The 12882-nt window shown below is 43.5% G+C and overlaps 1 protein-coding gene across 3 annotated transcripts in view; it reads left to right on the plus strand.

Annotated features, from left to right (window-relative positions):
* Positions 1 to 5326: 5326 nt before the first annotated feature.
* Positions 5327 to 12882, plus strand: part of REPS1 (RALBP1 associated Eps domain containing 1) — a 61302-nt gene continuing 53746 nt past the window's right edge. For all 3 annotated transcript variants that reach the window (XM_060753459.2, XM_060753461.2, XM_060753460.2), the window contains exon 1: positions 5327 to 6033. In XM_060753459.2, the coding sequence (XP_060609442.2) occupies positions 5881 to 6033 (153 nt within the window). In that variant the 5' untranslated portion in view covers positions 5327 to 5880. The remainder of the gene's footprint in view (positions 6034 to 12882) is intronic.

A 12882-nucleotide genomic window follows, 5' to 3' on the forward strand; every position in this document is an offset into this window, starting at 1 on the left:
CCCAACTGCAGGCAAGAGGAAAGGGGTGTGTGCAAATTTCCTGCTCAGCTACAATTTGCAACACTCCACTGATTTCTTGCTACATCTTGCAAAGACCTGTGTGTGTGTTTAATTAGCTTCCTCTTTTCCTCCCAGTAGTTAGTGCACCACAACACACCCTTCACTGTTTTTTTGCATCCACTAGGATAGTGCTTTTCAAACTCTGTGTCATGACACATTTGTGCAGAGCTTTCCAACCATTTAATGTTGGTGACACGTTTGTTAGACATGCATAATTTTGCGACACAGTTTTATTTAGTTTTATTTGCAAACCAGAGGTTAAATCAATCCTTTATAAGAAATATCCATACATGAATTATATTAACAGAATATATGGGGACACCGCATATCTCATGAAAACTTTTCATCTATATTTTTTAACATGTACGATTTGTAAGATAGCACCCTTGAAGCAGTACACAGATTTAGGAGACGCTGCCTGAGCAGAGACCACTGAAGACCCAAATTGAGGCTTTGCTACACCTGGCATGACAATTAGCACCAATAAAAGTTTCCCTATCCCCAATAAATCACACCAAGATGAAGCAAGGCCACCAAAGTTTATTTTCTATTCCAGCTGGAAAGGATGATGACCACAGTAATCTGCAAAGGGGCCAGCATAACTCCAGTACAGAGAACTAGACAATATATAGTTTTTTCCATTCAAATTTCCTGCGCCCGCCCCCCTGAGCTGGTTTTGCTGTGATTGGCTGTGGCATCAGTGAGCCGGGAGGAGCGGCTGGGGGCAGGTGCGGCTCATCCAATGACAGCCTATGCCCCGCTTTGGCCGCTCAGCCAGTGGTGGGAAAGGAGACACGGCAAAAGAAAAAACAAAGGAAAATAGTTGCTTAATAATGGCAATTGTTGTAAGCCCTCAAGCCCGACCTAGCTATTGATATGGGGTTTTGAAATAACATTTCCGTCTGGCCCCTCAGACCCAGTCCATTATTCAAAGAGTGCAGTGATACTATTTTCTTGAAAGGATCCATTCTTCTGGGATCCATTCTTCTGGGAAAGGGAACATCGTTGTTGGAGGAACGGCAACATTCCCTTGTCCTCGGGGGTGGGGAAATGTCCTTTGTGAAGAATATTTAGCATGTCTATAGGTCCCCAATACTCAGGTGGCCTAGTCAACGACCTTCTGAGGCCCAAGAAAAGGGGGCAATTTGCCTAATGCCCATTCTTGAGAGTTTCTGAAAAGTCCATTGACTGAGGATGAAGACCTAGAAAGTCCTGCAGTGCTGGTCACAGTTCACAAAAAAGCCACCTTGCTCAATATTTTACATAGGCATACATATAATAATTGGGGGCATGGGGCATATATAGAGTTCATAAAGGAGAAAGAAGAGCATACAGGGTTGGAAAATATTGGTCCTTGTTATCTGGAGTTCATAAAGGGAAGGCCCAAGGTACATAAAGGCACCAAGCAGCCAAAGCTCCTTCATAGAAAAGGAGATTCATTCATAAAAAAGGAATCCAATTCATAAAAAGTCATCAGAGTGGCCAGGCAATGGCCTGGGTTCTGGGATGATACAAGAGGGATTTTCCGGATTCTGCAGGCATCATCCAGGCAACACACACAAGAAAAAGGGGACACATACACCAATGTTATGTGGAACCGCAGGACCACAAAAATGTCTTTAGTTTCCACAGGAGTATTTTGGATGGGGAAAAGTGGATCTGAGGGGCGTAGGGGTCCGTTCAGCAGAAAACAAGATAGCAAGGAAGAAGATAGCGTTGGTTCCGACAGAATCGGTTAAGTCACGGATACGGAGGCCCGATGGGTCCTGGTATCCGCAGCTTAAATGATCACAGTTCCGTGCCCCCCGGGATGCTGCTGGAGCATCCCAGCCAAGCCAGCGGGGCTGCATGGCTGGTGGAAGAGAAAGATTCATAATTGGAGTCAGTAAAGGACACAATGTATCAAGCAGAGAGGTGAAAGTTAGGAAAAAGGATACTTTTTTATTAGGGGTTTGTTACAAGGTGGCCAGGGGAGCCTGAGAGGGAGAGAAAAAAAGAGTTCTTTGCGGTAGCTGTTGCTGGTGCCACTATCCTGTTGATACTTGGTCAATTCATGCACCCAGGAACTGTGGAACTCCCTGCTGTGGTCAGATCAACTTGAAAGCAGGGGTTTCCGTGTTCAATGACAACCTGAATTCCCAAGATTTCTACAAATAACAGTATGTAAAATGTGAAAGATTTTTTAAAACAAATTGTATCGAATAACACCTCCCTAAACTGCACATCCCATAGGATATTGCCATGGCAGTTAAAGTGGAATGATAGCATTATAATAGTGTAGTGCAGGCATGCACAAACTTGGGCCCTCCCTCCAGGTGTTTTTGACTTAAATTCCCACAATTCCTAGCAGCCTTGGCCCTTTACTTTTCCCTCTCATTTTAATCAGCTGAGGGGGAAAGGGAAGGGGCCTGAGGCTGTTAGGAATTGTGGGAGTTGAAGTCCAAAACATCTGGAGGGAGGGCCCAAGTTTGCCAATGTCTGGTGTAGGGTCTAAAAGTATAAGTCAACTACATTAAATATTCTTTATCCATAAACAAGAAGAAATAATCCCTTCACTTCACCTTGATCAAGGTAAGATTATGTTGTTTTCAAAAGAGGGAAAGTGTTTGTGCACAAATAACAAGGAGCTACTATAATTGGTAATTAATGCACAACACTTAATGCCACTGGGATCTCTGAGGACCTGGGATGACCCTAGAGAGGCAATCCTATCTTCTCACATTTTCAGGTCTCTGCACGTTTAGAAAACTGAGCTTGTCAATATCTTTTATGGGACGTCATCAACATGACACAAAAGCAGGCAAGCTTGAATATAGTCCTTTTTATATATGGCTGGAGCGTTTGGGTGCTTGCACGCTTTTTTTGTGGCCCTAATAAAGGCCAAATTGGACATTGTTTCCTCGCGAGGCGTGGCTCTGAGTGTGTTTTAACGAAGTCTAATAATGCTTAACTTAATCAAAGGTCTGAATTTCACATAGAGAGAGGGCCCTTCCAGACTGCCATATAACCCAGAATTATCAAGACAGAATAACCCGCAATATCTGCTTTGAGATGGAATATCTGAGTACACACTGTCATATATCCCAGTTCAAAGCAGATTTATTTATTTATCGTATCAGGAGAGAACCAAGGGTACATTTGTGATGTATTTCAGAAAACACAAAAGTTAAAAACTTGGCATTATACTAAATGTCCTTTGACCAGTAGCTGTTCACTTGGGAGTGCCGCTGGTTTTGCTATAAGAAGGTCCTCTATTGTGCATGTGGCAGGGTTCAGACTGCATTGTAATAGATGGCTGGACTGTAGCGGGGGGGGGGGGGGGGGGTTAGGAGTTCAACCCCCCCCCCCTGAAATGTTTCAGATTGTTTTAAAAAACCTGGTTTACTCATGAATTTTAACTGGTTAACAAAATCCCCGTGCTAAGTCTATAAGATGCAAAAAATTAAGAGTCCCTCCAGAACTGTAAGCACTATCTCAAGCAAATATTGACAATTTATTCACATTGTCATTACTTGCAGAAATAGCCGATGTAGTGAAGCAACCAAGTTGTGTGTGTGTTGAATGCTCTCATTAAGGAGGCCAGACTTGGTGGAGGTGGTTGGCAGGGGTGGAGCTGCAGGCTATTGAAGGCTGCTCTGCCCCCTGCTGTGCTCTTTGCTTCAGCGTGAGCTAGGAGGCAGGTTTCAACACCCCCCCCCCGTGAAATTTTCAACCCCCCCAAAAAAATTTCAACCCCTCCCGAAATTTTTTTCTGGCTACGGCCCTGATAGATGGTCTGTGGTTTGCTCTTCTCCACCCTTGCATGTTCTGGACTTCACTTTGTGGCCCCATTTCTTAAGGTTGGCTCTGCATCTCGTAGTACCAGATCACAGACTGTTCAGCGCCTTCCAAGTTGCCCAGTCTTCTAAGTGAGTAAGCTCAACAAAATAGCCCACTTATATACAAAATAGAAAATAAATAAGTACAGCAAATAATATGACCATTAAAATTTATTATACTGTTCAAATTCACAGTAATCACAAACGATATTGTATGGATTTTGTACAATCACTCTGAAATGGTATCAACGTTGTGTGTTCTTATGCCGAGTTGAACATGAATCAGCCGCCCACGACTGGTTTCGGCCTTACTCTAGGCCTTCCTCTAGTGGTCTGAAATTGTTATATATATCAACAAATGCTACAAATATATCCATTAAACATCATATAATAAAACACATTTGAAGGTACTTACAAAGTTATACACTTGACACTTGTTCTCCTTAGAGATACAGGTTTTTATACTTAGTGGGATCTAGACCAAAGGAACAAAATGTGGCTGTAAGCATTTGAAAGTTACATATACAGAAAATAAATGTTGTACAAAACCCATCCAATATCATTTGTGATTACTGTGAATTTGAACAGAACAAGCCCTATGAGGAGCAGCTTAAATTTATTATTTATTTATTTACTTTGCTTATATACCGCTGTTCTCAGCCTAGGGGCGACTCACAGCGGTGTACAACATAGGAACAACAAAATTCAAGACATAGTATAAAAACAATTCTGGCCCCAGAGTGGCCGTTGGTGCTGGTGGAGGGGCGCTGATGTCACAGGGGACAAGATGGCAACGTCCTCCTGGCTCCCCTTCTTTATTCTGGCTCCCCTTCTTTATTCTGGCCCCAGAATAAAGAGCTGGGCATGTTTAGCCTGCAGAAGAGAAGACTGAGAGGAGACATGATGGCCATAAATATGTGAGAGGAAGCCACAGGGAGGAGGGAGCAAGCTTGTTTTCTGCTGCCCTGGAGACTAGGAGGCGGAACAATGGCTTCAAACAACAAGAGAGGAGATTCCATCTGAACATGAGAAAGAACTTCCTGACTGTGAGAGCTGTTCAGCAGTGGAACTCTCTGCCCCAGAGTGTGGTGGAGGCTCCTTCTTTGGAAGATTTTACACAGAGGCTGGATGGCCATCTGTCGAGGGTGCTTTGAATGCAATTTTCCTGCTTATTGGAAGGGGGTGGGACTGGATGGCCCATGAGGTCTCTTCCAACTCTGATTCTATGATTCTAAAGCAGATAATGTGGGGCTTTATTCAGAGACATTTGGGAGACTGCCAGGCTTTCTATCTGCAGGAGCGCTGCACTCTTCCTCCCAGTCAATAGGGGGCAGCAAAGGAATCTCCCTCCACCAATCACTGAGCAGCCCCATGGGGGGCGGGGGAGAGAAATGAGAGAGAAGCGTGACTGAAATTCGACGTCATCCTCGCTTCGCATCCGGGTCTTCCGGCTGAGTTTCCCAGAGACACCTCCAAACTCAGGAAAACGGGCGCGCGACTTCGGGAGTGGAAGGAAGAGGAAGGGGCGTGGCCGCAGGAGACGTACAGAAACTTCATTAGAATATATATATATATATAGAGAGAGAGAGAGAGAGAGAGAAAGAAAGACGCTTCCGCCCGCGCGCTCGGCCACGCCCCTTTCCCTCCTGTACTACTGCTATAGGTTGTGGCGCTTCCTTCCTTGTGCCTTTCCAACAACTGCTTCAGGAAGGAAGGAAGGAAGGAAGGAAGGAAGGCGGGGAAGCTGCGCGAGATCAACAAGCAACAGCTGAGGCGGCGCGAGAGGCGCGGCGCAGGCGCACTCTTACGAAAGGCCTAACACACACACCTTTTCCCCCAAGCGCCGCCACAACTGCTTTCGCCCGAGCCGCCACCGGCGCGAGGCGGCGCGCGGCGGTGGCGGCGGCGCGCGCCTAAGAGAGCGAGCGAGCGAGTTGCGCGCGCAGCCCCGCCTCAGCGTCCCCACACAGCCGGGCCAGAGCCAGGCGCAGGAGGGTTAAAGATGGAGGGTCTGACCCTGAGCGAAACGGAGCAGCGCTACTATTGCGACCTCTTCGCCTACTGCGACACCGAGAGCACGAAGAAAATCGCCTCCAACGGGCGGGTCCTGGAGCTCTTCCGCGCCGCGCAGCTGCCCAACGAGGTCGTCATGCAGGTAAGCCGCCGCCGCCCCCGCCTTGGGAGAGAGACGGGACACCCCAAGGTGAGCCGCTTCCCGCAAACCCCGAAGGCCCGGCCCCCCCTTCCCTTGACGCCCACTTCGGCCCCCCCCCCCTCTCTCTCTCTCGCCTGAAACCGAGGGACATCAGCCTCTTCTCTCTGTCCACAACAGCCTCGGTCCCTTCTGCCCACCCAGAGTTTCGCTTCCCGAAACACGCATTTTTCAAGCGTTTTGTGTCTTTAAATAGAAATATTTTGGGGCTTGTTTTTTAAAATAAAGACAGCCATTTGTTATCTTTGTGTGTATAAGTAATGGAGAATGTAAACCAAGAAAAACTGTGGATGGACAATGAGAAAGTGCATATCACAAAAATTATGTAGTGGCTGAAGTTATAACTAGGGCCCCTTTCCGCACAGCTGAATAAAACCCCACATCATCTACTTTGAACTGCAATATATAGCAGCAAGCTCTTCCACACAGTAAAGTAAAGCCTTGAGAACTTTATGTACATGCCCATAGGTTTACACTGTGGGTCCTTTCACACAGCACCATATTCCAGAATATCAAGTCGGGAAATCCCACATTATCTGAGTGTGGACTCAGATAACCCAATTCAAAGTTGATACCGTGGGATTTTTCGCCTTGATATTCTGAGATATAGGTCTGTGTGGAAGGGCCCCCAGTTCAAAGCAGATATTGTGGGATTTTCTGGCTTGATATTCTGGGTTATATGGCTGTGTGGGAAAGCCCTAAAAGTCAAAGATTCCCAACAAAGGATTCCCCCAGGCAGTAAGAAGCCAGATCTTGAAACTCCTAGGCCATTAAATGCTAATCAAGGTGGTCAGTTTCAAAATTCACATCTGCCTCAAACAGACAAAGATTTCTTTCTCCCACCCTAGATGTTCTACAGATATATAAAACCAATTTTCCTAATGTATTGTCAAAGGCTTTCATGGCCGGAATCACTGGGTTATTGTAGGTTTTTCAAGCTATATGGCCATGTTCTAGAAGCATTATCTCCTGACATTTCGCCTGCTTTTGTGGCAAGCATCCTCATAGGTTGTGACCTCTGTTTAAAACTGTTTAAAACCTCTGAAGATGTTTGCTACAGATGCACACAAAGTGTCAGGAGAGAATGCTTCTAGAACATGGTCATACAGCCCGAAAAACCTAAAACAACCCAGTATTCCTAGTTTCCAACAGACTTCACCACCTCTGAGGATGCCTGCCACAAATGCAGGTGAAATGTCAGGAGAGAATGCTTCTGGAACATGGCCAAAAACCTCACAACAACCCAGTTATAGAACTTCTAGTAAAAATCTGTGGGCCCTTTGACACAGCCCTATATCCCAGAATATCAAGGCAGAAAACCCCACAATATCTGCTTTGAACTGAGTTATCTGTGTCCATACTGTCATATATTCCAGCAGACAATGTGATATTTTCTTCCTTGATATTCTGGGATAGAGGTCTGTGTGGAGGGGCCCTGTATGAACAATGGGAGTGAAGGAAGATCTGGGGGAAATATAGTGTGAAGAAAGATCTGAGGGAAATACAAAAAACAGCCAGCACAAGGAGGGATATGACTGGGTATCTGAGGGGAAGCAGGTTATCCCATCGTTAATTTGCTGTTTTTGGCCCCTTCCACACAGCGAAATAAAATCCCACATTTTCTGCTTTGAACTGGAATATATTGTAGTGTGAACTCCCATAACCCAGTTAGAGGCCAATTGGGTATCCCCCATGGAAGTCCCTTATTTTGAAATCTTGGAAGAAAACGTTGCTGCTTTGACCAAGGGATAAAATGAAATGCAGGTTTCTCCCCCCCCCCTCCCCTTTTACAAAATAGATGTGTTCCTGGCCATTACTTCTTTTAAAAGAAATTTGCTCCTGGAACTAGGCAGAAACAACACAGAAATAAGTTTCTTGCACCATAAAGAAAGAGCCGCTCATCTGCTTTCAACGAACTTCACCCAAAACTAAAAGTTGCACATGTTAAATAAAGAAGCCAAGTCAGGATATTATTCTATAAGTAAAAAAGTAATGTTTTGATCTGGGTTGCTGTGAGTTTTCCGACCTGTATGGCCATGTTTCAGAAGCATTCTCTTCTGATGTTTTGCCCAGATCTTTGACAGGCATCCTCAGAGGTTGTGAGGTATGAGGATTCCTGTCATAGATGCGGGTGAAACATCAGGAGAGAATGCTTTTGGAACATGGCCATACAGCCCGGAAAACTCGCAGCAACCCAGTGATTCCAGCTATGAAAGCTTTCAACAACACAATGTTTTGATCGTTAGGGAGACCAGTCTGAAGGCTTCTTTTAGGGATTTTCTCTCTCTTTCACCAGCCTCCATTTTTCTTACAATTTCAATTTTGGTAGCCAAACTTATCAACTTGTGCTCTTTAAAACATGTTTGGGGATGGCTGGTGAGGCAGGCGTATTTGCTTTCCCTTTACTCTCTAGTTAGCCTTCAGGTATGCTCAGTAAGGTATTCTAGAAGCAGCTGCTGTTTCCTTGATCTGTTGTAGGGAGGAGCAGCTGCATAGTGGAATCAATCCTATTCTCTCCCAGCAAAAGCTTTATTGCATTGCTTTCTACACACATGTTGTTTTAATCTGATACCCCTTCACCATCCTCTTAATACTGTGAATATTGTATTAATACCTGGAATACTGTGCCCAGTTCTGAGTACTGCAGTTTAAGGGAGATGTTAACAAGCCGAAATGTGTCTAGAGGAGGGCAACTAGAATGATCAAGGGTCTGGAGAGTAAGCCCTAGGAGAAGCGGCTTAAAGAGCCGGGCACATTTAGCCTGCAGAAGAGAAGACTCAGAGGAGATATGATGGCCATGTATAAATATGTGAGGGGAAGTTATAGGGAGGAAAGATTCCACTTGGAGACTAGGGCGTGAAACAGTGGCTTTAAACTACAGGAAAGGAGATTTCATGTGAACATTAGGAAGAACATTCTAGTTGTAAGAGCTGTGCAGCAGTGGAACTCTCTGCCTCGGAGTGTGGTGGAGGCTTCTTCTTTGGACAGTTTTAAACAGAAGCTGGATGGCCATCTGTCGGGGGTGCTTTGAATGTGATTTTCCTGCTTCATGGCAGGGGGTTATACTGGATGACCCATGGGGTCTCTTCCAACTCTATGATTCTAATTATGATTCTGCTAAAGAAATGCCCAGGTACATAGAGGATAAGAAAGAAATGGGGGCTGGGTGAGCATTACAAGACGCTAAAAACAAATGTCTTTGCCATAGGTTTTGTTAACTGAGGTATGCATGTGAAGAGGTGCTTTGTTGTACTTTTGCCCATTTGAGTTTAATTTAGTTTAATAGCAAATGCACTTGTTTCCTGTTCAGTCAGTTTTGTTCTATCGTTACATCTGCAACTCAGTTGCAAGAAGACAACAAGGATATGGTTTGTGTTAGTGTGCAAACACAGAAAATGTTCCTTGATTAGCATTAGAATATTGGATTATATGATGAGTTCAGCCATTCACATTTAACTCCAAATTATGAACCCAGTTAAATGTTTTATCATTAGTGTATCTTTGCATACTTCTCATACATGCGTTTTTTAATAGATGAAAAGGGCTAAAAAACAGAAATAGGAGGATCATGAAAGAAAAAAACTGAATTCTAACTCATGAGTATGTTTGGGACGTGAGAGCTCCGCTACCTTGTTTTAACATATTTTAAGCCTGACCCATGTGGTAAGAAACTATTGCCAGAAATGTACAAAGAAGCTATGCAAAGACTTAAAGTACTTTGTATAATATGGACATGGCCTTGAATCATGACGTAATTGAAATTCATCTGAAAGATAAATTTTCTGGCAGATTTCATTGTGTTTTTACTTATGGGTACAACTGTTACTATGCCCAAGGGCAGTCAGTACCTTTTACAATTGGTACCTACAATTAGTACAGTTTGTAAAAAAGGACACACTTGTGCTCAATATTAGAACTTTCAGCTCATTAAAATACTCAGGTATATTGTCTCAGTTTTGGTAAAAGTGGTAAACTGAAAGATTAAGTAACGTAAATGGTTTATATCACTTGGTCCCGTTCACCATTATTCTTTGTAAACTTTATATATTGGCCATAACAGTTGTTTTAGGTGTTGAGGAATTCAAAGGCCATGTTTTCTAGAGTACCTGCCACTAAAAGATAACAACATCTACTTCATGTGTTGCTAGATAATGGGAAGATTGTCAAACAAAAGGTTTCCTGTGGCACATCACTGTCCTAACTTGCATATTGTGTATTATCTGCTTTGATAATCTGAATTATAAGGTAGTGTAGCAGGGGCTTTAGTGGTGAGTCAAAACAAAAGGGGAAGTTGCTCCTGAAGCTATTTGAGGAATGTCATCTCAAATGTAAATGTCATGGCTCAATGCTATGCAGTCCTGGGATCTGTAGTTTAGTAAGGCATCAGCATTCTTTGGCACAGAAGGCTCAAGACCTTGTAAAACTACAGCCTCTATGACTCTATAATATATTGAGCCAGAGCAGTTAAAGCGGATTCATTCTACAGCATAGATCCACCCCAAGGTTTTCCTTTCTGTTGCTGGAAGCTTCGGTCCTCTAATAGATTTGTTTTTAAATAAGGAACTCTAAGACCCCTTCCACACAGCTGAATAAAATCCCATATTATCTGCTTTAAACTGGAATATATGGCAGTGTGGATTCAGATAACCCAGTTCAAAGCGGATATTGTGGGATTTTCTGCTTTGATATTCTGGGTTATATGATTGCATGGAAGAGCCCACTACCTGTGTTGGCCAAATCACAAAGTCCACCTTTTGCCATTTCACATTACATTCGGCAGCAAATACTTTTTTTATTTTGTTTTGTTTGAGGAGCTTGAAAATTGAGGTGTGCATTAGATTCAGTGGTTCATTAGACTTGAGTGAGTACGAGCAATAAGATAACATGTTTTAAATTAATACTGGTACATTTTAGTGGCAGGTGATTGATTATAGGGTAGCTGAAGAGAGAAGACTGTTGAAATAAGTCACACATTTTAATTCTTTGCCTCTTTTTTCCTCATCAATATCTTTCTCATTTGTAACCTATGTATTCATAGACCTCTCTAAATGTGAAAGCTAGTGTCACTTCATTCACCACTATTTATTGGAAAGAAAAAAAATACCACTTTCAGTGAACCTAAACATGTAGACATAGGACTTCATCTTCAGCAAGGCTCTGTTGAATTGAATAAGTTGCTTGATGTATAGTGCAATATCCATCTTGTAATAACTATAACAGTCAAGCTCCATGGTCATAATCCTCAGTGTGAGGAAAATTCCGCAGCAACATAGGATTGCACAGTTTATTTGTGAAGAGTCAAGTCATGACTCTGGCCCATCTATGCCAACCTTTAATGCAGTTTGAAGCTAGCTTCAAACTGCATCAGCCAGACACCCAACTCCAGACGGTTCAGGTGCAAGATATTTGGCCGACTGCATCCCCTTGTACAAACCTAGGCCCCTTGTATGAACCCAGGCCCCTGAGATTTTCAGGAGAGGCCCTTCCCTCGGTCCCACCTCCATCTCAAGCTCAATTAGTGGGAATGAGAGAGTGGGCCTTCTTGGTGACTGCCCCTCGACTCTGGAACTCCCTGCCCAGGGAAGCCAGAATCCCTGCTGTTATTCAGGCAGGCTTTTAAAGAATAAGGTTTTTAAGATTTTCCGGGGCTGCTGTGATTTTATATGCTTTTAATGATGTTTAATTCTACTTAAATACTTGTATACAGGGCCGTAGCCAGAAAAAATTTTCGGGGAGGGTTGACAATTTCGGGGGGGGGGGAATGACAATTTCGGGGAGGGTTGAAAAATTGGGGGTGTGGTGGGGTCGAAACCTGCCTCCTAGCTCACGCTGAAGCCAAGAGCACAGCGGAGGCAGAGCAACCTTCAATAGCCTGCAGCTCCACCCCTGTCAACCACCTCCACCAAGTCTGGCCTCCTTAATGAGAGCATTCAACACACACACACCCAACTTGGTTGCTTCACTACATCGGCTATTGCTGCAAGTAATGACAGTGTGAATAAATTGTCAATATTTGCCTGAGATAGTGCTTGAAGTTCTGGAGGGACTCTTAATTTTTTGCATCTCATAGACTTAGCATGGGGATTTTGTTAACCAGTTAAAATTCATGAGTAAACCAGTTTTTAAAAAAAAAAAAAATCTGAAACATTGGGGGGGAGGGTTGAACCCCTAAAACCACCCCCTCGCTACAGGCTTGCTTGTATACTTGTATATTTTCAGTTGTATTACAATGCTTTTAGTTGTGAGGCACTTTGAGTCTCCTTATGGCAAGAAAAAGCAGGATATAAATAAACATAATAACTCCCCCAAGATGCACAAAAGAACCCCTTAATGTACATCAGTTCTCTATGGTTCGTATAATTACTATCCAGACCTAAAACTGCTATCTTCAATAGTGGTTTGGAACTGCATTTAATTATCAGTGTAGCTGGGCCCTCGGTTCCATTGTGTGCATAAGCAGGAAACTGGGGGAAGAGGAAGAAATGTATGCATGGATGTTTGTCTTCATATGCAGTCAGGAACCAATAATAGAAACCTTCTTAAGTTGCTGCTGGTAAAAAAGGTGAGGATATTCTCAGAGTTCAACAGCTGGCAATTTGAAGCCTGGTGTGATTGACATTACTGGAGTCAGTATAGTGAGAAAACTACACATAATAACTAATTGTAAAATGGCATATAGTGTATTTTCTATAGCTTTGTATTTTATAATAAAACTTCGGTGGTAGATGAGTCCTGATCAGTTAAAAATATCCTTACTTTAAACTCTTGTTTTGAGCCACAGTTTGGACAGTT

This window comes from Anolis sagrei, chromosome 1 (assembly GCF_037176765.1).
Source record: "Anolis sagrei isolate rAnoSag1 chromosome 1, rAnoSag1.mat, whole genome shotgun sequence".
In the NCBI taxonomy this organism is placed as follows: domain Eukaryota; kingdom Metazoa; phylum Chordata; class Lepidosauria; order Squamata; family Dactyloidae; genus Anolis; species Anolis sagrei.